Source organism: Mauremys reevesii, linkage group 1 (assembly GCF_016161935.1).
Source record: "Mauremys reevesii isolate NIE-2019 linkage group 1, ASM1616193v1, whole genome shotgun sequence".
Taxonomy (NCBI): domain Eukaryota; kingdom Metazoa; phylum Chordata; order Testudines; family Geoemydidae; genus Mauremys; species Mauremys reevesii.
This window is the reverse complement of record NC_052623.1, coordinates 124,909,811-124,937,557: the sequence shown is the minus strand read 5'-3', so window position 1 is coordinate 124,937,557 and position 27,747 is coordinate 124,909,811. Positions and strand designations below refer to the sequence as shown.

General features: G+C 41.2%; 1 protein-coding gene across 6 annotated transcripts in view; it reads right to left on the bottom strand.

The window, feature by feature from the left end:
• Positions 1-17,252: 17,252 nt before the first annotated feature.
• Positions 17,253-27,747, bottom strand: part of GABRG3 (gamma-aminobutyric acid type A receptor subunit gamma3) — a 530,126-nt gene continuing 519,631 nt past the window's right edge. For all 6 annotated transcript variants that reach the window (XM_039519684.1, XM_039519686.1, XM_039519687.1 and 3 more), the window contains 3 exons: positions 24,316-24,512; positions 21,487-21,516; positions 17,253-18,983 (listed from right to left, as the gene is read on the bottom strand). In XM_039519684.1, coding sequence (XP_039375618.1) covers positions 18,705-18,983; positions 21,487-21,516; positions 24,316-24,512 — 506 coding nt within the window. In that variant the 3' untranslated portion in view covers positions 17,253-18,704. The remainder of the gene's footprint in view (positions 18,984-21,486; positions 21,517-24,315; positions 24,513-27,747) is intronic.

Below are 27,747 nucleotides of genomic sequence, written 5' to 3'. Positions count from 1 at the left end.
GCATTTTAATTTAATTTTAAATTAAGCTTCCTAAACAGTTTAAAAACCTTATTTACTTTACATACAACAATAGTTTAGTTGTATATTATAGACTTATAGAAAGAGAGCTTCTAAAAACGTTAAAATTTATTACTGGCACGTGAAATCTTAAATTAGAGTGAATAAATGAAGACTCGGCACACCACTTCTGAAAGGTTGCCGACCCCTGAGTTAGGGTGACCAGATGTCCCTTATTTTATAGAGACCTGATCTTATAAAGGTGCCTATTACTTTCCGACCCCTGTTACTTTTTTTCTCACTTGCTATCTGGTCACCCTAAGACAAATCAAACTCTAAGTGGCATGAGTCCTGCTTACCTGAGAGATGTTTCTGTCACTGAGCCATAGTGCCACAACTTTGGACGCACATCAGCTGGGACCTCTTCATTAAAAAGACCGGGATCTGCTGGCATGGGTTTCTCCGTGTGGGACTTGAGAATTTGGGACTTACTCTTCACCTTGGTCGATAGTATCCTGAATCGGTTGACCTTCAGACCATGCTCCAAGGTCCATGCATTTGTCCAGGCTTTGAGGAGAGAGCTGAGATTATGGAGTGAGGCAGAGCATTATCAATATTTGAATTTATTTCTGGTTGATTCCGCTTTGGATTTAGAGGAAGAGGAAGCTGCTGGCTTATATTTCTTATATTTCTAGGATTGCCAACTTTGTAATATTTATAAACCAGCCATGCTAGCAGGAGTGCCGGAACTGCCCCCCTTCCCCACCCCTTCCTCCTGAGGACCTGCCCCTGCCCTTCCCCTTCCCCCCTTCCCCTTCCTCTTCTGGATTTCTGGTCAAAAACTGGGCACCTAGCCACCCTATATGTGGCTGCATTTTTAAGTTCTGTCAAAAATGCCTGTGAGAGGCTCTTAAAATACATATTAAAAATGGGAATAAAAATTAAAATAAAAACACACAGGAAACTTCAGCCAATGTAGGAGGAGAAAGAGGCAGAGGTCGAGGTGTATGCCAATTTCTAATATATCTTTTTAACTATGAAGTATTAATTTACTTACGTATGGTTATTAACCCTCACTAATTTTTATTTTAATATCTGTCAGTGTCAGTGGGTTTTTGAGTGTGTGTTTTAATACCTTCTGAATATGCTCCTTGCTTGCAGCATTATCCACTGCCCATTCCACAGAGTGATTTTACTTTAACTGCATATTCATTTGTCACTGTCTAGTAGGAATTCAGTCACAAATACGAATTGGAGTGATAAGGGAGGGTGAAAGAGAAAGTAAGATCGCATGGGCCCAATTCTCCAACCCCTTGTGCAGTGTTTTACACCTACATAAAGTGGGCAAAGAATGCTACGATATCAGAAGGAGAATTACATCCCTACTTTTAAATGGTGAGCAGTGTCCTGATCGGTCAGCAGGGTTTCAGTCCTCCAGAATGTCGACAGGAGTAGAAGGAGCATTCCAGTTTACATTCTGGTAGCTAGAGAGAATAGCCACTTTATTGTTTACACTTAGACGAGACAGACGAATGACCCATTTATACAGGACAAATGATTATGTTTAACAATTCTTAACCATCGATCTGGCTGAACAGGGGTATTGTAACATTTTCTGGCCACTGTATAGGGTCCAATTGTGTTATAAGTTAAGTCAGCTAACTCACTCTCAACATGGAAGTTGAGCACAACTTTTTATTCTGAGTAGACAGGTCAACAGAAGTCCCACCTGAAGTAAGAACATAAGAAGGGCCCTACTGGGTCAGACCAAAGGTCCATCTAGCTCAGTATCCTGTCTTTCGCCAGTGGCCAGTGCCAGGTGCCCCAGAGGGAATGAACAGAACAGGTAATCATCAAGTGATCCATCCCTTGTCTCTCATTCCCAGGTTCTGGCAAACAGAGGTTAGGGACACCATTCCTGACTATCCTGGCTAATAGCCATTGATGGACCTATCCTCCATGAATTTATCTAGTTTTTTTTTTTTGAGCCCAGTTATGGTCCTGGCCTTCATAACATCTTCTTGCAAAGAGTTCCATGGGTTGACTGTGCTTTGTGTGAAGAAATACTTCCTTTTATTTGTTTTAAACCTGCTGCCTATTAATTTCATTTGGTGACCCCTGGTTCTTATGTTATGAGAAGTAATAAACAACACTTCGGCCTGGTCTACACTACAAGTTTATATCGAATTTAGCAGCATTAAATTGCATTAACCCTGGACCCATCCACACAATGAAGCACTTTATATCGATATAAAGGGCTCTTAATACCGATATCTGTACTCCTCTCCGATGAGGGGAGTAGCGCTGAAATCGGTATTGCCATTTCGGATTAGGATTAGTGTGGCTGCAATTCGACGGTATTGTCCTCCGGGCACTATTCCACAGTACATCATTGTGACCACTCTGGACAGCAATCTGAACTCGGATGCACTGGCCAGGTAGACAGGAAAAGCCCAGTGAACTTTTGAATTTTATTTCCTGTTTGTCCAGCATGGAGCGCCGATGAGCAGAGGTAACCATGCAGTCCCAGAATAAAAAAAAAGCTCCAGCATGGACCGTACGGGAGATACTGAAGCTGATCTCTGTATGGGGAGATGAATCTGTTCTATCAGAACTCCGTTCCAAAAGACAAAATGCCAAAGCATTTGGAAAAATCTCCAAGGCTATGATAGACAGAGGCCACAACAGGGACTCAACACAGTGCTGCATGAAACTTAAGGAGCTGAGACAAGTGTACCAGAAAGCCAAAGAATGAAATGGACTCTCATGGACGGAGGTGCGACTCACGACTGTAGCTATCCCACAGTTCCCGCACTCTCCGAAAACCATTTGAATTCTTCGCTGAGTTCCCAAAGCCTGAAGGGTCAAAAACATTGTCGCGGGTGGTTCAGGGTAGATGTCATTGCCCCCACCTCCCTCCATGAAAGCAAAGGGAAAAAAATCCTTTCTCGCCCTTTTTCAATGTCACTGTATGTCTACTGGATGCTGCTGGCAGATGCAGTGCTGCAGCGCTACACAGCAGCATTCTCTTCCCGATGGCAGACGGTACAATATGACTGGTATTTGTCATCATCATCCCGTGAGTACTCCTGGTTGGCCTCGGTGAGGTCGGCCGGGGGCGCCTGGGCAAAAATGGGAATGACTCCCGGTCATTTCTTTCTTTAAGCTTTGTCTCCTGGAGATTCAGTCCTGCCTGGAATATCATAGCAGCTGGTAGCTGCCTCACCCCCCTTTTATTTCTGCTTGCAGACGCAATAAAGTCAATTTTGTTTCTTCATGCATTCTTTATTACTTCATCGCATGAATGGGGGGATAACTGCCATGGTAGCCCAGGAGGGGTGGAGGAGGAGGGAAGTAACGGGTGGGGTTGTTGCAGAGGCACCCCCTAGAATTGCATGCAGCTCATCATTTCTGCGGGATGTCTGGGGCTCTGACCCAAAGCGGCCGTTTGCCTCTCTGGTTCTTTAGTAGACTTGCCTGATATTCTAGGCAGGACTGACTCTCCCTTTAGACAAAACTTAAAGAAGGGAATGACCTGGGGGTCATTCCCATTTTTGTCCCTGCGCCTCCGGCCGACCTCACCGAGGCCAGCCAGGAGCACCCATGACAGCAGCAGACTGTACAATATGACTGGTAACCATCTCTGCTAACTTGCAAAGGCAAGGGGATACTGCTGTGTAGCACTGCAGTACCATGTTTGTCAGCAGCATCCAGTAGACATACGGTGACTGTGAAAAAAGGCTAAACAGGCTCCATGGTTTCCGTGCTATGGCATCTGCCAGGGCAATCCAGGGAAAAGGGCGCGAAATGATTGTCTGCCGTTGCTTTCACGGAGGGAGGATTGACTGACGACATTTACCCAGAATCACCCGCAACACTGTTTTTGCCCCATCATGCATTATGATCTCAACCCAGAATGCCAATGGGCGGGGGAGACTGCGGGAACTATGGGATAGCTATGGGATAGCTACCCACAATGCAACGCTCTGGAAATCGACGCTAGCCTCAGTACATGGACGCATACCACCAAATTAATGTGCTTAGTGTGGCCGTGTGCACTTGACTTTATACAATCTGTTTCCAAATACCGGTTTCTGTAAAATCAGAATAATCCCATAGTGTAGGCATACCCTTCCTTATCTATTCTCTCTACACCAGTCATGATTTTATAGACCTCAATCATATCTCCCCTTAGCCGTCTCTTTTCAAAGCTGAAAAGTCCCAGTCTGATTAATCTCTCCTCATACGGAAGCCGTTCCATACCCCTAATAATTTTTATTGCCCTTTTCTGAACCTTTTCCAATTCCAATATATTTTTCTGAGATGGGGCGACTACATCTGCACACAGTATTCAAGATGTGGGTGTACCATGGATTTATATAGAGGCAACATGATATTTTCTGTCCCATTTTCTATCCCTTTCTTAATTATTCCCAGCATTCTGTTCACTTTTTTGACTGCTGCTGCACATTGAGTGGATGTTTTCAGAGAACTATCCACAATGACTCCAAGATCTCTTTCTTGAGTGGTAACAGCTAATTTAGACCCCATCATTTTATATGTATAGTTGGGATTATGCTTTCCAATGTGCATTACTTTGCATTTATCAACATTAAATTTCATCTGCCATTTTGTTGCCCATTCACCCAGTTTTGAGAGATCCTTTTGTCACTCTTGGCAGTCTGCCTGGGTCTTAACTATCTTTAGTAATTTTGTATCATCTGCAAATTTTGCCACCTCACTGTTTACCTCTTTTTCCAGATCATATATGAATATGTTGAATAGGACTGGTCCCAGGACAGGCCCCGGGGGACACCACTATTTACCTCTCTCCATTCTGAAAACTGACCATTTATACCTACTGTTTGTTTCCTATCTTTTAACCAGTTACCAATCCATGAGAGCACCTTCCCTCTTATCCTGTGGCAGCTTACTTGGCTTGCATAGTGCTTACTCGCATTAGATCTGGCTCTTGCCAATGCTGCTGGCTGTCCACAGCAGGCCAACTTGAGGAGCAAAGCAGTACATTCCATGAGACATTAGAGACATTCCATGAGACATTCCATGCAACAAACTGTCCCGTGTCCTTGAAACAGATTTTAACTTGTGAATTCAATTAACTTTGCAGGTCCACTTTTTGGTTTTTACACCAGAGGTCTGGGCAGAATTTTCAGGAGTAGCTGAATGGGTTGCAAATGGAAAAGTCATAAGCAACACTTAAATGTTTTTACTTCCTACCAAGAAATACAAAGGATGATGCTCACTCAGGAAACACCTGTGGACTGGGAAAATATTCAGGGAGTTTCCTGGACTCAGTTATCATCAGTGATCTGACCACTGGACAGCAGCTGAAGCCTGGCCTGAGGCACAAGGGATACCAACAGGTGGAGGCTAGGCGTGTTTGAACAGTGTTAAAGCATTCGCAAGGGGGATGGATTGGGGGAAAAAACAGCATTTGAAATTGAAAATGTGAAAGCAGAGCAGTTTTTGGAGGGGAGACAGACAGCTTTGCATGAGCTAGTGATAAAAGACTAAACCAGAGCTGGAAGTTAAAAAAGAAGAGGAAAATCTCTTCTAAAATAATGGGATTAAAGGCAGAAAAATAAAGGAAAAAACAATAAATAATTTGACAAACCACAAAAGAGAATGTCTTTCTCATACTAAGGGACCAAGAGCAATTCTAGAGGTTTTCTCCACTTGCTCCTGATCAGTTGTAAGACCAAAGCATTACTGTTGAAATGAAGCAGGGATTTTACAGCAGCAATTGGTTGATATCTGTGGATTCTGTGGCTGTCGATGTAGAGACAGAGGGAGTCTGGAATTAAGTTTTAGGTACCAGAATAGGATCTAATTTTTCCCAGGAAATTCTGTAAACCTGTTTAGAGCTTTAGGGAAAGTTACTAGCATAATTATAATGGTATAATTATACCAGTATAGTTGAATAGTCTGGAACAGGGGTCGGCAACCTTTCAGAAGTGCTGTGCTGAGTTTTCATTTATTCACTCTGATTTAAGGTTTCGCATGCCAATAATACATTTTAACGTTTTTAGAAGGTCTCTTTCTATAAGTCTATAACATATAACTAAACTATTATTGTATGTAAAGTAAATAAGGTTTTTAAAATGTTTAAGAAGCTTCATTTAAAATTAAATTAAAATGCAGAGCCCCCCGGACTGGTGGCCAGGACCAGGGCAGTGTGAGTGCCCCTGAAAATCAGCGGCGGCATGCGTGCCATAGGTTGCCTACCCCTGGTCTGGAATAAGAGTGTCTGAATGGAGACTTGTAGAAGTATAACTGTACCAGCATGACAACACGTAACTACTGACATATTTCTGCTGCTAAACTTCCCAATGTACACAAAGCCTTAAGAGTTAAATTAAATTAAGAAAACAAATTCTTTGGAATTTTGGATTTGGACACCTCTATAAAACCAACACTATATTTTAAAAAAACTATTGTACCATTACATTCAATTCTGTTTGTACATCAAAGAGATTGCTTCATAGCTGGTGCCACATTACCCTGCTGCTGTTTGTAAAGGATGTAACAGCAGCAGGATCCATGTTGGATCCATGACAAACTGATCTCTATTTCTTTTCAGCCTATAAATCAGTGGTTGTTAAATCCTAATGTTGAAACCCATTTTTTAAGGAATAAATGTTTGGAATCTCCATAAATTCCTCATAAAGCTTCCTATCACAACAACGCAGTTATCATGGTACCTCCAGCATCAACTTTGCTTCAGACGGTATTTCAGGGTTTTTTTTTTAAAAGATGTTTACTTTGAGAAGAAAGTACAGTCACCAATATATCCACTCAATCCTTGGCATTTTCTGGCAATATGTGCATTTATTTGTATTCAGAAATACAAATGTTGCAATCAAAATACAAATATAAATATTGGTCTAGACGCACAGCCCTACACCTTAACACAAAGTACAGTGGAATGTGTGTGCCTTTAGGAGAAAGTTGTTTGAGAACTTGAGGGTATGAAGCACAGAGATGTTTGGCTTTTTTTGATAGTTCGGCCTGTGGGGTTTCCTAGGATGGCTATCTTGACTAGAATGACTGGTACTAGTGCTACCTGTATTATTCAAGGCACATTGGGCACAGAAGTTTACTTTCATTTCACTATGACATCACAAGCTGCACTGCTAGCAAAGAAATCACACGTCCGTAAGAAAAACCTAGGAAGTAAGGATAGTAAGAAATCTATGTTTGTTCTTGAGTAAGAAAGGTGTATTTTGGCACCGTTTGTGTGGATTTCACTTAACTCCCAACACTGCACTGACTAATCTAAAAAAAAAAAAGAGATGCATTTGCTTATGTTGGACTACTTTTTTTTTTAGTTACCTATGATCATTACATGTTGGATACTAACGTGTGGCTAGTATCACGTGGTCCACTGAATGACAATGAAGTCTCACGTCTCCCTAACACAAGTAAATACGAAACTGAGGGATTGATCCTGCAAGCTCTCAACCCTTAAAGTCAATAGGAGTGTTGTATGCTTGAGCTAATAGTGAAATTTGATTTTTCCTGTGGAAAGTTCCCACCAGACATGTTATGTACATTCTTCATTTTCAACACAGTAACCAAACCCCCATGAATTCAGCGGCATTTAATATTTAAATCCCGCAGTAGGGTCCCATGAATTCTACAGCACATTCATTTTGAGATGCTTTGTCATTAGTAATTCCCAAATGTGCTTTTATCAGGATACTGTGCGGAGGGCATCTTCAACTGTTATTTTCTTTTAATATATCATTAAGATAGATCATGCTATTTTTTGTGTTTGTTATAGGACAAATTCAAAATGTTAAGACTTTCAAACACTGCATCCAATGCAGATAAAAAGAGAGCAGCAGATTTTTCTCTTTCTGGTAGCATGGCTGATTTTACTTTATTCATTTGCAATTGTGTTTGATGTTTTACATATATTTTTAGATAATTATATTGAAAGAAAAAGAGAGACTTTTTGATCAAGATTCCAATGTTTTTAACTCAGTCACAGAGGCCTGAAAGACTTCTCCTCAGAACTTTTAACCATAGCACAGGCTCAGTAATAAGTCAGCAGAACAGTGTGCTTTCAATGGTATCAGTTCCTTCTTGGTGTTCTATAGCGTATATGTCAGAGAAGAATCCTCTCACCAGACCATTGCCATAGGCTAGTAGTTTGTATGAAGGCCCACTAGCACAAATGTTAAACCTCATGAAAAAAACCAGGAGTAATCACAAAAGAGAGATGATCCCTGTCACTCCTATAGGTTCCCCTGTAATAGGCTCTGCAGTTAGTTTGATCCTTCAGCTCATCCTGAGTTATTGTGACATGCTACCATGAGAGGTGGGTGAAAACAGCAGATTTGGCATGACTAAACAATTTCGTGAATTTGTATTGATTTTGCCAGATTGCTTTGATTAGAAAGAAAGAAAGAAAGAAAGAAAGAAAACTTTTAAAAATTAAAAACAAAACATTTTGTTTGGGCATTTTTTGCAAATTAAACATTTTGATGTTTCTATTTAAAATTACTTTTTGTTCTGAAATTTCCTTCAACTTTATTTATTTTTTTTTAAAAAAAACATTAAAAAAAGCTCAGTGAAACATTTTGTTTCTGATAGAAGAAAACATTTTGTTCAACCCAAAATGATTTTTTTTCTCCAATTCCTTTGCATTGTCAGTGAACCAAAAAACTCTCCATTTATTCACCTCATTTGTTGCTGTTGCTCCTCTGTTGAGTGTCTCTGGTTATTATCCAGACAAAAGAATACCTCACAAATAATTGACTATATCAGTGTCTGGGTCTAAACCTGAGAGAGCCCACGAGTCAGACTAATGAACAACACAAATGCCATTGGATCTCCGTTTTCTTTCATCCTCTGTAGCTAAGCAAATGATTAGAAGACCAAGATGCACCGTTTAGGTATCATTAAAGAACTCCTGGGTGTCAAATATTGAGGCACTTAACATTATGATGAATGTCCATGTCTAATTACAGATATCCCTCGTGTACAAAACCACACCACCAACTGAGGCTCACAGTGAAAGAGGAAAAAGAAAATAAATTTAGTAGCAGAAGGGAAAGATATAATTGCAGATCTGGGATACCTATGATGAGAAATGTCAGGGGTTAGTAGCCGGATGCTGAAAGGCAAATCATGCTAGGGAGTAGCCATGTTCTAAAGTAATTAGAAAAGTTAAATCTAAATTATCTTCAGATGCTGTAACTATACTGGTAGCCAACCCCTGGGCACGATGCCAAAGATGGGGGTGGACTAGTATGCTTTTTTCCACCAAACATACTGTGTAGGGGAGGTAGTTGTTTCACTTGTCACAGTAGTGTAGCTCAAGAAAGGGTATGTAATCTCAGTGTTAAAACACCTTTGTGACAGAGGAAACACTTCAGATGCCAAGAGTAAAAGCCAAGAAGCTAGATTGTCGAAGAAATGAGGGCACTAGTTAAAAAAGAGAAGGGGTCACTTCCGTGGGTACAGGCACAAGTGATATGCTGATTGAGTTCTGGAGGATGAGCTCCATTTTCGCCCCACAGAAGTACTGGTACTCTTAAAAGAGAAAAATGTTTTGAATCTTTAGCAGCCTGTATGCAAGTGGATGTAGGCCCAGGTAAGTGATACTTTGTTGTCTGTAATAAGCAAGCGGAAGTCAAAATGTCCATGTGACATGGCTTGAAATAAGAATATAGCAGATGTCAGATACTGTTCTTAGACTGATGTTGCTATTTAGCATGGTTTCCAGCGAGCCATTTATAAAATTAATGACAGCTGCTCAATTACCATCTTCTTTCTCTTGTGTTCTTTATTTCTTAAGAATAAAAACTGGCAGCATTGTAATGTGTGAGTTGAAGCAAGCTGTGGAAGGTTGCTCCAGCTCTGTGGGTCATTGGCAAAGGGTGAATTACAGGATGGACACTGTCCATGGATCAATGTTCCCATTTATCAAGTCTTCCCAACCACTCTCCTGCTCCCCGCCCTCCCTGAACATGCACTATTGGGTAGCAAAGCTTTTGCAAAAGTAACATACTGATTGTCTTAGAAGAGGAAACGACCCAAGAATATACTTCACTGGGGATACAGATCCATATGCATACTTCTTTGACAGAGTTTTTGGCCTAGTGGATGGGGGGAAGCAGTGGATGTGATATATCTTGATTTTAGGAAGGCTTTTGACACAGTCCCACATGCCATTCTTATAAGAAAATTAGGGAAATGTTGTCTAGATGAAATTACTGTAAGGTAGAGGCAAAACAGGTTAAAAGACCATAGTCAAAGAGTAGTTATCAATGGTTCACCATCAAACTGGTGGGATGTATCTAGTGGGGTCACACAGAGGTCTGTCCTGAGTCTGGTACTATTCAATATTTTCATTAATGACTTGAATACTAGAGAGGATAGTATGCTTATAAAATCTGTGGATGACACCAAGATGGGAAGTGTTGTTAGCACTTTGGAGGCCAGGATTAGCATTCAAAACAACCTTGACAAACTGGAGAATTGGTCTGAAATCAACCAAAGGAAATTCAATAAAGACAAGTGCAAAGTACTACTCTCAGGAAGGAAAAGTCAAATGCACAACTGCAAAATTGGGGATAAGTGGTGAGTTTGTAGAACTACTGAAAAGGATGTGGGATTTATAGTGGATCACAGATTGAATATGAGTCATCAATGTGATGCAGTTTTGAAAAAGTCTAATATCAATCTGGGGTGTATTAATAGATCTATCATCTGTAAAAGACAGGAGGTAATTGTCCCTCTGTACTTGGCACTCATGAGGCCTCAGCTGGAGTACTGTGTCCAGTTCTGGGTGCCACATTTTAAGAAAGATGTGGACAAACTGAGGAGGATCCAGCGGAGAGCAACAAAAAGTTTAAAAAACTGACCTATAAGGAAAGGTTTAAAAAAACTGGGCATGTTCAATCATGAGAAAAGCAAACTGAGGGGTGGGACCTGATAAATCTTCAAATATGTTAAGTGGTGTTAAAAAGAAAATGGGGATCAATTGTTCTCCATATCCACCAACCGTAGGACAAGAAGTAATCTGGCGCAGGGGAGGTTTAGGTTAGATATTAGGAAAATTTTCCAACTATAAGGATAGTTAGGCACTGGAATAAGCATCCAAGAGAGGTTGTGCAATCTCTCTGTCATTGGAGGTTTTCAAGAAGTGGCTAGACAAACATATGTCAAGTATGGTCTAGGTATACTTCGTCCTGCCTCTGTGCAGGGAGCTGGATTAGATGACCTTCAAGGTCCCTTCCAGACCTACTTTGCCAGAATTCCACACTCATGACAGCTAATTCACAATAACCTTTGTGCAGCCTCAATTTTCAAGGTGCCTTTGCAGCCCAGACTGTGCTTTACAGTTGTCCCTCTCTGTCAGAACACCCCAGGGAGAGTTTTTGGAATAACAGAGATTTGTCTCAGTTGGAGGAAACAAAACCATAAAGGGAAGAGATCCTCACCCTTCCTCCTTTGGAAACGTATTCCTAATTTACTGTTCATCCTCTGCCCATTTGAACTGGCCATTTGGGAAGTCAGCAGTGATGAGATAAACATGAGTTCTGAGGCGGTATAGCTCTTATTTCTTAACTGCACCTCCTAGAGGAGGAAAGAATGCTAAATGAATCTGAAATTATGAAGAAAGGAGGCTGTTTGATTGGTTGAAACACTACTGAAGTTTCGACACTGTTTAAAGATTCAGGAATCTGTGTAATACTTGAAAAAGAAAGATGACGAGTTAGCAAAACTTCTTGAGACACATGTCAAAGCATGTTAAAATACACAACTTATATTATAAAGCTCCGGAAATATTTCTCACGGATGGAATGCTGAAGGTCATGTTATTCTCCATCTTCCCAGCTGCAAGGATGTCCATATATCCTGAAATATCAAGAAATGCAAAAGACACTGTAACAGGCACGTAGACTTTGCCATAGGCAACAAATTAAATGAAAAATAACTGGCTTTGTGCTTGCACAGTTTCTGAAAGTAATATAACATTATGAATACTGCAGCCTTTTCTCACTACGACAGGATTGTCCAGGCAAACCCCAGAATTCTACTTTGTTGGCAGAAGAAAAATATTTCTGTAATGCTAGTTGTTGGGGGGACCCTTTAATGTATGCAGAGTGAAGAAGCTAGCTATGACTTGATCTTTTTTTGTGCTCTCCACCGGATCCCACTGTAAGGTGTGTAGTAATTGTGATGTTGTATGATTGAGATATGAGTTACAATTGCCACTGTTAGACAATTGCAACAAATATTGTACAAAGTATAGCATGTAAGGTGTGAACAGAATAGTTATGATTTGCTGAATATTAATATCTTGTTTATATTCATGTATCATTTTTGTATCTGAAGTTATAAATATTAACTAGGTACTGGCATTCTACATATGTTCTGTATTCCTTTAATGCTCACAATGGGCCATTGAAGAAGCTTTTCCCTGCCCTGTGAGTCTTCTGCTGGATGCATTAGCCAAAATATGGGTAATGGCTGCTCCTGTGAATCATCAAAGCATGTAAGGACATGTGACTTGCTCAGGTGACCCTGGACGCCATTTTGTGCCTGTACTTTTCCATAAACTGTTCTGGGGCCTTTGTTTGGGACAGCAAAATTCCATCTGCATGGGAGAGGGTATAGAAGAGCCTGGAAAAAGTTCCATTTTGTCTTCATTTCCTGCTTCATTTCTCTGGACATTTCAAATAAAGAAGCTCAAACAAGGATAGATGATCCCCAAGCTAATATCTAGAGAGACTTTTTCTAAACTAGCCATTAAAATGGTTAAGAAAATCATATACATATAATCATTGCAAAGTTCTTGTATCATGTTTGAAACTGATGGATTTAACTCTATTTCTTTTCTCTTAAAATAAACTTTTAGATTTCAGCTATTAAAAGATTGGCAACAGCATGATTATTGAGTAAGATCTGAGTTATATCTTGACTTGGCTATGTAGCTGGTTTCTTGAGCTCAGAAGAACCCTTTGTTTGATTAAATTGATTTTCACTAACTACTCATCACAAAGTCTAGTGTCTGGGTGGTGAAATAAGAATTTGGATGCCTAAGAAGACTGTATTTTTTGACTTCTTGCTAACCAGTGTGGTGAGACAGAAGTTTACTTTTGTTACTGGCTTGGTATATCTATGGTAGAATAACCAAAAGTGTGGCATGTGCCTGCCCCATTTCTCAACTGTTTGTTGTGAATCTGGTATTCTCAGCTGTAACCCACTGAGGCCTGGTGACAGTAACTCAGAAGACTTTGATATTAGTGGTACAGACAGAGTCATTTGACAATGCAGAGGATGAGGTGGGACAATGAGTTTGATGAAATGTACTTCAAGATATAAAGACAAAGTCCCTCAAGAGGATGAATAGGCCAGTAGCTAGGGATAGAGCATGGGACTCGGGAGACCTGGGTTTCAATTCCCTGCTCTACCACACACTTCTTATGTAACCTTGGGCAAGTCACTTAGTCTTTCAGTTCTTCATCTATAAAATGCAAATAATAGTATTCCCCTAACTCACACATTAAAGACTGTGAGATGCTCAGCTACTACTGTGATTGGAGCAGGGGTACAAATAAATAATTAAGATAGATGTGTTATTTGGTATAATATTTGCACGGATACTTCCTCTCCCCAAAATACATCTTTATGCTAGCTAGTTGCATGCATTTCCTGCTGCTGCTACTTTTGAAGAACACAAAATGGTCCAATTATCTGACTTGCTGTGAGGTGGGATTTTTTTGTTTTGTTCTGAGGTGGAGGAAAGAGAGTATGAAGTAAAGTGAGACAGAGTCAAGAAATGTACAGCAGTCAAGAATACATTTGTCTATTTTTCTTTTAACTCCGTATCTCACCACCTTTGTACTGTTGGATGCTTCCTAGTATAATTTCAGGTAATTTTTATTGATCCAACCTACTTCCTGTGGGGGGATGGGGAGAAAGGGTTAAGAACATAAGAATGGCCATACTGGGTCAGACCAAAGGTCCATCCAGCCCAGTATCCTGTCTACTGACAGTGGCCAATGCCAGGTGCCCCAGAGGGAGTGAACCTAACAGGTCATGATCAAGTGATCTCTCTCCTGCCATCCATCTCCACCCTCTGACAAACAGAGGCCAGGGACACCAATCTTTACCCATCCCGGCTAATAGCCATTAATGGATTTAACCTCCATGAATTTATCTAGTTCTCTTTCAAACCCTGTTATAGTCTTGGCCTTCACAACCTCCTCAGGCAAGGAGTTCCACAGGTTGACTGTGTGCTGTGTGAAAAAGAACTTCCTTTTATTTGTTTTAAACCTGCTGCCCATTAAATTCATTTGGTGGCCCCTAGTTCTTATATTATGGGAACAAGTAAATAACTTTTCCTTATTCACTTTCTCCACTCATTCATGATTTTATATACCTCTATCATATCCCCCCTTAGTCTCCTCTTTTCCAAGCTGAAAAGTCCTATCCTCTTTAATGTGCTTTAGGTATTTCAGTGGCTATTAATCTACTGCCATATTTATATTGATGTATTAAGGTAGCTTTGTAATCTAAGGCATCAGCTGCACATTACTGCTATATGTTCCTAGGGTAAAATAAACTTGTCTGGAAGAATTTATAGAATGTATCTCTTTTTTTTAAGAGGAAACCAAAACCAAGGAGCTTGCTGTACATTAGGATTCAAGGTTGGAATAACTGAGAAGTGATAGCTTTTGTATCAAGCAGAGTGTTTTTATAAAGTTCCAAGTGCACTAAAAGCGTTCTCCTTAATGCAATAAAACACTTCTCAACTCCTGATTGAAGTAAATCTACAGTAAATGAAAGGTTTTTATTATTGCACATTCTTCTTCTTGGTGTGTTAAATGTATTATCTCACTGGGTAATGAAGCAAAAGGACAAGGGACCTTGGCTGTTACTTCAACAAGCTCTCTCAAGTTAAAACAACAAAGGTTGTCTATTGATTTTCATTTTCATAGAAATGTATATGGATTGCTTTTACTGGCCAGTCATATTTAAAACCTTTTTACTCAGTATGGTAACATAAATATTATCACTAAGACTGAAACTGGGTAAGTGTGAATCGATACCATTAACTCTCTTGCTTTTCAGATTTTTGCACAACCAAGACATGGATAAATCTTTTTGTCTTAATGCCTGCAACAAAGCTCATTAGGAATAGAGTGTTCTCAAGTATTAAAAAGTAGATTGTTAAATTTGGGTTGTGACACTCCAGAAAAGTGTTGAGCTACTTCCTTGCTCATAAAAGAGCCAAACAAACCATGGGTGATATATGATTTTCATATCACATTAACATGGGTATGGATATTCCTTAGTACAACAAAAGGGTTTAGCACACAGATTTCATATGCAGGACCATTTTCTCTGGGGATATTGCTAGGACAAAGAGATGATGCAAATAATTGTATTTTGAATTACGCCAAGCCCAGTAGACCGATCTTGCCTCAGTCCAACAGTGGCTTAACTGCCACCAGAATATTAAGCACTGAAGCAGACAGAATAAGCCATGGAAGCTAGCAACAGTTCCAGGGGCAATGACTATAAAACCACACTCCAGAACCCAGTGTCTCACAGCTGCCTACCTTATATACCGTTTACTGCACCGAAGCTCAAATGACCAAAATTAGAGACAGCAGCATAGCCCAGTTAAAGAGGAACATATTTCACACAGCCGTCAATAGATAAGAGCAGTAGCAAGTGAAGGTTGCAACTGCAAGCTTCTGATCAGTGTATATTGAAATTATGTGACTCATCTCCATAAATCAGTACTGGAGCTCTTGCTGTGAAACTGTAATTCTATAAAGCTAAGGAAGATAAACATAAATTTGTGGCAGGAGTTATTTTGCTGCAGTCACACTGAACTGGGAGAGAGATGGATGTGTGGGTACCTACATGGGGTGGGGTTTGCAGTTGTCCAAGTATAGCAACAGAAGTGCACCTTTAGTTATACAGAAGTTGAATTTTGGTCTGGTGCTTTGCTGTTGCACAGAATGGTGAAGAGCAGGGTTTTTAATGTTCTCAACATCTGTTTGTGTCGATACTCATATAACAGAGGCAATATAATCAGACTTCTAGTAGACTTCATCTTCCAAGGAAGGACCTGAGGGTACTGTGTGCTTTTTGCTGAGTTGGGGAGCAATCATAGAATCATGGGATGGGAAGGGACCTCAAGAGGTCTTCTAGTTCAGTCCCCTGCACTCAAGGCAGGACTAAGTATTATCGAGATAATGAGTAGAAGCGCAACCACAGTACGTGCATATAGTCTAAAAATGGAATATTCCATTTCCACAGACACTCTAAGGGAGCTCATCTACACGTATAATTACTTAATAAACAACACTTTATCAATCAATGGTCTAATGATACAAGCAGCCCTCTTTGTCTAGAACACTCCTCCTGAAGTCAATTGGTGTTCCGTGTGCAGAGGGTTTCCAGGATCAGCGCCCCAAGATAAATGGATCTGTTCTCTTATTTAGACTTATAATGGGTGGCTCTTATCAGAGCATCAACTCACTTGTTTTTAGTCCTGAATATTTAGCTTTACCTCACTTCATAAGTCTACCACCCATATTGCTTATACAATAACTCCAATCCAATGCAGGGAACCCACAATTAAACATAAACACAGAAGGTTTTCAGAGTAATAGTGAGCTACAAAGGAAATGTGATATCATTACAAATATGTGTTGATATTTTGGGGCAGATGAGTGTTTGTTTTAGTTTATTGCAGAAGATGGGTAGGATAGACTTCACTAAAATGAGGTCCTGATCTGGCCAAAAAACATTTTGTTTTCTCTCCAAAGGAGAGGAATGCTTTTTCAGTACTTCTGCTTCACAGGAGCCAAACATGCAGGGATTTTTCTAGATCCAGCTTCCTTTCTCTGTTATCATTTGACTTAGCCATATTTTTATGATACCAGAAATAATATTTTGAAAAGCTACTTTTAGGTTTCTTGTGAGCTATTTGTTTAATTAAAAACACTCTGAAAAGAGAGAGAAGCAGCACTGAGATTCATTGGTGTTTCCAAGAACATGACTAAATTACTGTTCCTTGTAGTTACCATGGTATTATTCCTTGTATATTTGTGGGATTTTACCTTTGTTTCCATTTGAGGACAGGAGGAATTGCTCTTCAGTTATAAGTACTGTACATTATTTTCAAATATACATGGGTGAGACCCACATTTTAATCTAACAATCTAACACACTCTTATTACTTTATGTGGCTAGTTTTTAACCAAAGAGCACTGAAAACTCATTGCTATTTGGTAGAGAATGTGAGTTCTGTTGGCTTAATCACATCTACCGAGAGTTTGCTGAAAAAGGAAGAGTTTCTTAACACTCTAGAAATATTGAAAATGTTGCAAAATGGACAATTCTCAATAATTTAATTTGTGAAACATGTTCCAAAAATACAAAATGCTTTTCCAAGTTAAAATCTATTTGTTTGTTTTAAAAAAAATCCCCTAGTCTTTTCTGTATCCAATATCTGTTTTGATTTAAATCCAGTGTTGATGCACTCAAACTCCTATACTGAACTATATAGGTCAAAATTTTTCAGTCCTTAACTCAGACAAGACTCCCATTGACTTCAACAGGAATCTTCTGTAATTAAGGACTTCAAGATTTATCTCTATAGGAACAGAATACCTTTATTTTTCTCCACTCTGTAAAAACACTTAAAGGGGGAAGGGAGGGGAAGAAAAATGCATGGGTGAACTTTGCATTAAATTGTAACCTGCAAAAATCACATACCCCTAGTGCTATTAAGTAGTGAATCTTACATATGTCCTATCAACTATAGTCTGCTACAATATCACAAACAAGCAGAAGTCTTGTCCAGTTGCAAGTAAATCTATTCCAGAAATCATGTACCATCTTGCTATGTTTGATCAGTTATTTTTTTAAAAAAAGCTCTGAAATGCTCTACAAGTAATACTTGCAGCTACTTCAGATATAGACAGTGTCTCTGACTTTATCAAATTCTGAGCATTCTTGTAAATCAGCTTTTTCACCTCAAATTAAAATTAACGTGTGCAGGAAGGGGGCTAAGCCTATGAATCCCATAGCTTTGCAGCAGAAGAGACCTTACATGGCTTGATGGGACCAGAGCAACTGTCTTTATTTTATGGTGATTCTCCCATGCAGAGACAACCAAGACAAGATCTCCCAGCAACTGTGGAATAGGTCTCAATAAAAGAAGGTGGCTTGGGTTGGTCTGGAGTTAGACATCTCCAGTTGCATCATGGCTAACCAGCACCAGTGGGTGTTGCCTTGAGCCCCAGGGAATGGGAGAAACTTTGAAAGGGACATAAGAATGAAGAACCCATATCAAATGTTTGACCTCTGTTTCTTGCTTGAATGCTGTCTAGCTTTCAGTGCCAAGGGAGAACAGTAAAGGTTCCATTATATTAGAATTATTAATAAACATTGTTTACACTACAAATTCAGCTGAATTTAGTAAGAATCTTGTATTTAAAATGAATAGCAGTCAGGGGAATTCTTCAAGGTTTTTCTTTTTCAGGCAACTACATATTAAAATCCTTCATTGATTTCTGTGATGATAAAAGGTAACGTGGCCTCTATAATTTGAGATGAAACTGACCATGTCCTCCTTCACTTTTTCATGTTCACTATCCCAAGAAGTGTGAAAACACAGTAGTCTTCACCACTAACGGCAACACTTAAAGATAGAGGTATCCAACCCAGTAGACCAGGTTAAACAGCAGGAACGATGTTGGAAAAAAGACCCTGGAATAGGAGTCCAGTTCTAAGATGTCTATGTGAATCCGTCCTCTCCTCCATGAGCCAGATTTACATTCTTCATAACAGCAGAAAAAGCTCTGGCAGTCTTTCCCATCCAGACACTCATAGACACAAGTGTCTTCAAATTCTTGCCAATACATGGCATTGTTCAATGTGATGACTGTAGGCGGCGGTCTTATATCAAGTACAGAATAGTTCTGGGGAGAAGGAAAAAAAAAGAGAAAACATTTGAAAAGCTCCCTTGGATTGTGAAGATAGCAATCTGTAAACAGCTGACGAACTAGCCCATAGATTCTAGAGATGTGCTGATCATGCACAACTGACACTTTTGGATTTAGGATCAATGTCACTGCCTTTGCAAATAGGTTTCCATAGAGTAATTTGGATATACAGTCAGCAGTTAAGTTAATTCTGGGTGTGTATATTTCACAGATGTTTCAAGGCCTATTATCCATTAGATACCTAATTTTCATATTTAAAGTGTGTGTTTAAACTACCACTATATCACAACATGATCATCAAAATCACCTCTTTCTAAAGTTACAATTAAGAATGGTGTCAAAATTATAATTAGAGTAGGCATATGGGCACATCAGTTATTTTATGGGGCAACCTCATCCCTATCAGCAAATACAGCTGCATTAATGCCACCTATGCTTATCACGAGTGAGACTAATCCCCCAAAATGAAAAAAGTCAGCTGAGAGTGACTAGAGAAGAAAAGTTTTATCAGCACAGACTTTCAAATTAACATCACAGGATGCAAACATATTTTAACTCTCTTTATAATAATAATATCAAAAATTTTCAAGGCTCTATCTCTCTACCTCTACCTACATGGTAGGGCTCATCTTTCTTCTATCTTGCCTTCTACTCATTCTCTTCTTAACACTTTAACTTCTCCAGTGTCATGTCATTTTATTGTCATGCAGCCCTCTCCTGTAACAACCTCCTTTTCCCTAAGCATCAAATCTTTGCAAATCTCACCTCTTCTACTGAAATCAGTGGAAACACTCTCATTGACCTCTTTGATCTTTGGATCAGGCCCCAGAAGCACATGCCAAAATTCCCAAGGTATACTTGAAATAAGTAAATTGTACAGTTTCTCCTTCCTTTTTCTTTCAACTCCCCCTTTTCCCTCCCCACAACCTCTTTGGATTTATTAATTTTTAATATTAACCCATCTCATTAAGAATGAAAGTTCCTTGGCATAGGACCTTGTTGTCTTCACACTACCATGCATATCAATGTCTATAACAATAATAATATGATACAGCATGGTCTCACGGAAATCCATTTTAGCTCTGCATTAAATACCGTGCTACTAAAACACTATCATAACATTTGACTGCAGCTTTATCAGCTTGAAAACTACCACTTTGGCCTGGATCCAAAGGAAGTTACGCATTACAACACCTAGTATCACAATGCCTAGCTTGTAGGTGCCTAGAAAATCACAAGAACAAACTGTGATCCACAAAGACTGAGTTAAGCGCTCAGGCTCTGTATACAATGAAAGGGATAGCTATGCACCTGACAATGTGATCCACAAATGCCAGCACATGAGGTGAGGAGCTCCCGGAGCTAGCCAATGAGAGATGTGGATGAAAGGGGTGTGTTCTAAACCCCAGCTCTCTCATGGTGATAGATGCTTAAGTTTAGGCTGCAGGGAGGCACCTATCTCTGCTAGGGATCCATGAACAGCAACCCCTCTCCTGGAGTCAGGCAGCTTAGGCACTTGAGTCATTTCTTGTGAGAATGAGGTAGGTGGTTACCTCACTCTACACAAAACAGGGCAAAGGAAGGATAAGAGGTGATGCCCACCTTATAACTCTTAGCACAGTGATTAAACCACGCATCTGGGAGACCCACATTCAATTCCCTCCTCTGCCAGAGGGGGGAAGGATTTGAAGAGGGGTATCCTACTTCTCAGGAATATGCCAAACCACTGAGCTATGAGATATGCTGATGGGGGAGAGGGTGTGCCACGAATTCTCCGGCTGAAGCTGTTCTACTGTGGATAAATACTTAGCATCATTGGGCCAGACAGAGAAAGTGAGAACATGCACAATAGTGAGAATGACTCTATTCCAGTGAGAGACCCAGAGTCCAGTCTCCTGCTCCAAGCACTCCTTAATTATTCAGACTCGATCATTCAAAAATGGCTGAACAAAATAATTTCAGGCATGGGATGTACAAAGTTCTCTAGGAGGAAGAGTAACTTTCCAAAAACAGAACAAAAACAAAAGATCAAAAAAGGAGGGGGAAATTTGAAAGCAAACTCTATTTAACAGTTTGATATTCATTAATATATGTCCCATGGTAATTTCTATGAGAACTGTACATTCTTTGTTTTTTCATTTTTGTTAGTTTAACTTCATGATATAATTTGTATTCACAGTTTCCATATATTACTTTATAAAGCAGATATGCAAAATTGCATGGGTAAGAATAGGGCAGAAGGAGATGGCACATTTGGCCATCCTAGGTCATTTGGAAAGAGCTTATAGCCAGAGGCATTTATGTTCCTCTCCCAAAGCCAGAAAATAAACTGACCTTTTACCAAAAAAGAAGAAAAACATTCACAGTCAGGATCAAGCATGACCTTACATTGCAGCATCTTTCATGAATAATTTCAAACTGATGTCAACAATATGTGCATGCATCCATTTGTTGCTATTGAATAAAATAGTGTACTCACCATCATGTGACCAAAACTGACATCAGGTAGCTCAAATAAAGATAAGAGAATCATTCAGAAGAAAAAAAAATCTTTACTGTTTTATATTCATCTGGTTTTTAATGTTTCTTAAAATATCCCTTAACAAAGGCATGAAACTCCCACAGAACCTTTCATCCACCCAGAATTCTTTTTCACCCATTGACTTCAATTATTTAGTAAATAATAGCAAAACCGGCCTTCACTCTCATGTCACTTAGCAAACTGCCATATTTTCAGTCAAGACATCTCCCTAGCATTAGCATTATTTCCTCATCTTGACATATACTCCTTTAACGTGTCCGTGTCATAACTGCCATATTTTCAGCCTTTCCACACCATTATCTTTTCCATTTTCTCAAAGCCAGCTCACTTCTAGCATGCTATAGAATTCCTTTCAGTAGCACTCTTCTCATGTTGCCTTTCATATACACCATACATTTGTAAGGACTGTTTTAGAAACTAATGCCATGTATTAGTCTAGCTTGTACTCATCTTCCCCCATTATTCCTTTCTTTTACTCTCTTTCCACTTCATGACTTAGTTGCTGAATCCTGTCTTCTCTTTCCTTCTTTCTCTTTTCCCTTGAGCTCTCTTTAATTCCATTCTTCTCAACCTCTCTCCTCTAATGCTTCACCTCTTTTATTTCAAATGAACATGTTTCCTTTTTCCAGCCTGGAAAAACAGAATTTCCCTCAACCTCTCTGACTCCTATCTTCCACTAAACATTTTGAGTGGGTGAGCCGCTTCTACTCCCTCAGTTTCCTCTTCTCTAGTTCTCTCTTTTATCTCTTGCCTTCTGAATTTGCACTTCACTTCACCGTAATGTCTCATAAAGTGAACAACAACATTCTCCTGGGAAAATATTTAAGAAGAGTTTATTTTAGACTTTTTGGAGGGGACTATTTTTATGTCCCTCTGGCAGGTGCCTTTGCTGCCATGAGTCCAATTGTACTGGACTCATGTTCAGAGGGAAACATACACTCTAAAAATGTTTTCTGAACCTAAAAATTACTGTTTTAAAGTTTACTATCTCATTTGCTTATAGAGTTAGGAACAAGTGTGGGTTCCAACTGGAGTGGTAGGGACCCTGGAATCAACTTTTCTTAGTAGTATAAAGCTCATGTTTCTAGACATGAAGAGCCATCAGATAACAGACTTCATAGCTGGTGTTTTTATGTATATGGAAAAGCTGTTAAAGATGCAGGACTGAACTTTGTCTGTCCTGGGCCATGTACAGGTATAATTTCAGACTGGGGGGAGAGAAGAGGAAGAAGGAATCATTTATGTGGCAGGTTGGGGTTAAATAAATCCAGGGGAGATGATTTCTTTTGAGGGAGCAGGTGATGCAATGAAAAGTGCATGATAAATTTGTTTGTTAATAGATTCTGCAATCCATACTGTGATGGGGCAAGGCCAGATGGCTACAGTAAAGTAGTAAGGAACAGGTATGTTAGCCCCAGGCTAACCAAATCCCTAGTACCATGGTAACCAAATGGCAGTTGCTCCAGGTTAATCAAGACACCTGGGGCCAATTAAGATCTTTCTAGAAGGCAGTGGAGATAGCTACATTGATTGGGACACCTGAAGCCAATCAAGGGCTGGCTGTAATTAGTTAAAAGCCTCCCAGTTAGTCAGTGAGATTTGGATGTGAGGAGCTGGGAGCAAGAGGCACAAAGAGCTGAGAGTGTACTGCTGGGAGGATTGAGGAATACAAGCATTATCAGACACCAGGAGGAAGGGCCTGTGGTGAGGATAAAGAAGGTGTTTGGAGGAGGCCATGGGGAAGTAGCCCAGGGAGTTGTAGCTGTCATGCAGCTGTTACAGGAAGCACTATAGACAGCTGCAATCCACAGGGCCCTGGGATGGAACCCGGAGTAGAGGGTGGGCCTGGGCTCCCCCCAAACCTCCCAACTCCTGATCTCAGACAGGAGGAGTTGACCCAGACTGTGGGTTCCACCAGAGGGGAAGATCACTGAGGTGAGCAAATCTGCCAATAAATGCAGGACCCACCAAGGTAGAGGAGAAACTTTGTCACACTGCCTCCACTCATGTTCACTTCAGCACCATCTCCATGCAACACTGATGCTCACATTCTTCATACCCACCACTTACTCTTTCTCTGTCATGCCCCCCAACCAGGCACACATCCACCTTTCACTCTCTCCAGCCTCTGCACATTCAGACACATACCCTATTCATTTTCTGAAGCCCCACTCTTCACTTTCTGCACTCCCATACATATGTACTCACCCATCAGTCATCCCTACTGCAACTTGTCATTCTCTGATCTTCCTGCGATGTGCTCCAACCACCCCATTCACTCCTTACCTTCTGTTCTAGACACCTCTGCTGCACCCCCTCAGTTCCTCATTCCCTCAGCTTGGGGGGGCCTATCTCCCTCTTTCCTCACTTTCACTCAAGGCCTTATTCAAAAATCCTTGCAACTGGGGCTGGACAAGGAATCTGTGCTACTTAAGTACCTCTAGATTTATTTTTTTTTCAGTGGGGGAACATTTTCCTTTCCATTCACCTGCACAGCTGAAAGGCAGGGAAAAGAATAGAAGGAAGGACTGCTGCTATGGAATGTATTGCATTTGGCAGCAACACGATTGACGCCTACGGCAACTACTTTCCCACCTAGTTGCTGGAGTTGATCTAGAATTGGGGAGGGTCTAGGCAGGGTGGGTTGGGGTGTTATTTTGCAAAAGCATATGGAGGGACCATTGCCTTGACTGGCTGTGTTACAGATTCCCTCTCAGTACTACTCTCTATGCCCTTCATTAGTAATCTTAGGTGACCACATCTTACCGACTTTTTCTTCTTGGTACAGTTTGGCTTCTTGCAGCTTGAGTAGTAGTTGAGGGTTGCATACTCCATCAGAGCAGCAAAGACAAATAAAAAGCATACAGTCACAAACAGATCCATGGCAGTGACGTAGGAGACACGGGGTAAAGACTTTCTTGCAATGGTACTCAATGTTGTCATGGTCAATACAGTGGTAATACCTGCACACAGAAATTGCATTTAAATGTATATATATCATTTCTTAATAGAAAAGCGGAAACTTTGGAAACACACATGATAGGGGACTAACATCGAACCAAGCAGTTACAGGAAACTGATCATCCCCATATAATATCAATGGATCACTGAATAGTGGTTAACATAAAACATTGAGTGAAAAATTAAATCCTCAGTAGAGTGGGTAGCCAGATGGTAAATATTTTGCACAAAACATTTCAAAACCAATGAAACATTTGCCTCTGGTATTTTTAATACCCCCCCCTCCCAAAATTCTTACATTTTTCTTTTTTCAGTGCCCCTCCCCTGCCTTTCCCTCCCCATTCCCCTTTTCTTTCTCCTGTTTCAGTGGCAGGTGCGGCTAAAGGGAGACCGAAAAGGGGGGAATACCTAAACCTGGAAAAATTGGGGTTTGAGTTTTTCAGTTAAAAACTGAAAAATGTTGATGAAAAAATTTCTCACACAAAGTCAAAAAGCCATTGTTTGTCAAAGGAAGTTTTGATTTCTTTTGACCAGCTGTAATTGTCAATAAGGATTTAGGTCCTAGTCCTGCAATTGGCAGCTTGCTGGCCAACTGTTGCTTCCATGCACATCCTCACTTGCTGAAGTCAATATCAATCAACAGCAGCAGCAGTCTGCCCAGATGTTATCAGTTTAAAGGATCAAGGCCTTAAGCCTTGAAATTCTCTCTCTGTCCCCATGTATGTAGCCTGGATGAAAATTGAGGCTTATATGAACTGTTACTGTAATTTGAAGAAAGTGGCCAGTTTACAGGGGGGAAAGTAACTTAAAGGACTTACCAGTACGCCAGAGTCCTGAGCAGGGGGTGGGGCTTCAACTGGAAGGGGCGGGACCTCAACCAGAAGGGGTGGGACCTTTAGAGCTGAGATTTAAAGGGCCCTGGGCTCCGGCTCCAGTAGTGGTGGCTGGGAGCCCCAGGCCCTTTAAATCACTGCCAGAACTATCAGCTGCAGAGGCGGTTGGGAGCCCCAGGGCTCAGGGGAGATTTAAAGGGCCAGAGGCTCTGGTCACCACTACCGCAGTGGAGCCCTGGGCCCTTTAAATCGCCGCTGGAACCCTGGGGATCCTGGCCACCTCTGCTACCCAGGGACTCTGGCAGCGGGACTCTGGCAGCAATTTAAAGGGCTCGGTGCTCCAGCCACTGCTGGGAACCTCAGGCCCTTTAAATTACCATCTGGGGAAGCTGGTCTGGTACGACGCACCAAGGTATACCAGCTTACTTTCACCTATGCCAGTTTAGTTCAGAATCCATTCTTTCAAATATGGTATCTTGGATGGACAGACTAATATTTAATCTAATATGAATTATCTTGATGTAAAATATACTGAAACCACACAAACTGGTTTGTACTGGAAGTGAAAGCTGTTTGTGTGTGGTGTTCATATTTGGAAGTGGCTCTGCCTGAGAAATAAAGACAAGGTTTCCATTTTTGGACTAGTACTGGCAATACTTTTTTGGGGGAATCACTAGGCTTTTACAGAAAAATTAAAAATATAAACTCCTGGATGGCTTGGAAGAATTTAAAGTACCATTTGAACTACACCCCAAAAGACATACTTTAAAACAGCATAGGTATAAATAATGTTAACTGTTGTAGGAGCAGCAGTGATCTGTATGCTATGTATGACTATGCTATGTATAACCCGTATGCGCAAAAGGTCTGTTACACTTCTCCCCACCCCCTTTTGTCTCCTCTCCCACTTTGAATACCTGTGAAGTGTCTTTCCCCCTCCCACTTCCTCCTGGAATGCTTGTGGGATGAATGGGCTGCTTGAACAGCTGGAAGATCAGAAGAGCTCCCAGGTTGACAAGGTGTCTGGGACTCTAATTAGGCAGCGCTCACACACCCAATGCATGGACACTGCATGGACACTGTCCGAGGTGGCCAAGTCATCTCTAGTCGCAGGCCATGAGGAGCGGGTCCTTAAAAGGAGAAGGGGCCATGTGCTCAGGAGTGCACTCACAAGCTTGTACCTCCCGTGAAGGCCCTTCACCCGGACCTCCTGGCCAGTGGTTCGCCGCATTGTATTTCATCGTGCCTCAGGAAAAATTACCTTCATCACACCGTCCATTGCTGCGCTGTGGGACACTTACCTTGAAGGATCCTGACATCTCCAGTGCCATGCCTGTCCTGAGAGTGTGAGTATGAGAGTGTGAGTGTGACACCCCCACCTCCTCTTTTGAGCTTAGATATCAGTATAATAGACATGCTGCATTCTGCCAAATTCTGGTGGGTCATTAGTCCTCCTTAAACTTAACTTTACTGGTGGAGAATGTGGGCAGCTTAGTGGAGGATTTGACCCAAGACTAGGGGTCCCCTGGTGTCCCCCGTAGTCTCTTGAGTGGGTCCAGCTCAAGCCTGCATGAAAAAGTGGAAGGCTAGCAACCCACTGCAGGGAGAAAAGGACACCGCTGCTAAGTATGCCACTGTGGGGCAAGGGGAAGAAAAAGGCGAAGCAGCCCGAGCAAGAATACAGCCCACTTGGGGAGTGCCGCCGCCGCCTGAGGTGTTGTTAGAATGGCTCCAAAAGAAAGGGGCAGACCCCTGGATGCCAGGGGCGGTTCCACCTGGGAGTACAATTCCTGAACTAGAGATCATGTTGGATAAATATGTGCTTGTATATGGTCCCAATAAGGCAGGACTGGATTGTGCAGTCGCCTGGCTGCTGTGGCACGCAGGCTAGCAATGGCAGACAGCAAAGAGTCAGCTTGCCACTCAAGGACCGATGTAATGAGTTGGAGAAGGAACGGGATATGTGGAAGGTACAGGCTCTGACTGCTAGTGCCCAGGTGTCTTCCCTCTCTGTAGCTGCAGTACAGGTGGTGGCAGCAGAGGAGGAGCAGGAGCAGGTGGAAGTAGAGAATGCCGCTCTGAGCCAGTCCTGGAGGGGAGAACACGGTCTGGGGGGCTTATTCAGCCCCGGGTCACTGCCGTTGGGATGAAAGCCCAGCAGGATGAGGGACCATATGATGATTGGGATGGGGATATCTGGTGTGATCCGGTGCAGGTCCCCGCAGTGGATTGTGGGGAAGATCTACAAGGAGGGGTCTCAGAGCGGGTTAGCACTCCAATGTTGGGGGTGGCAGCTGTGGAGGTTCTAGAGACAGATGAATGGAAAAATCAGATTCCCAGGGTCTGGGCTATGGACAAATACGATTGTGGTCTCTGGAACGGGGAGCCCATTGTCATTCAGGGT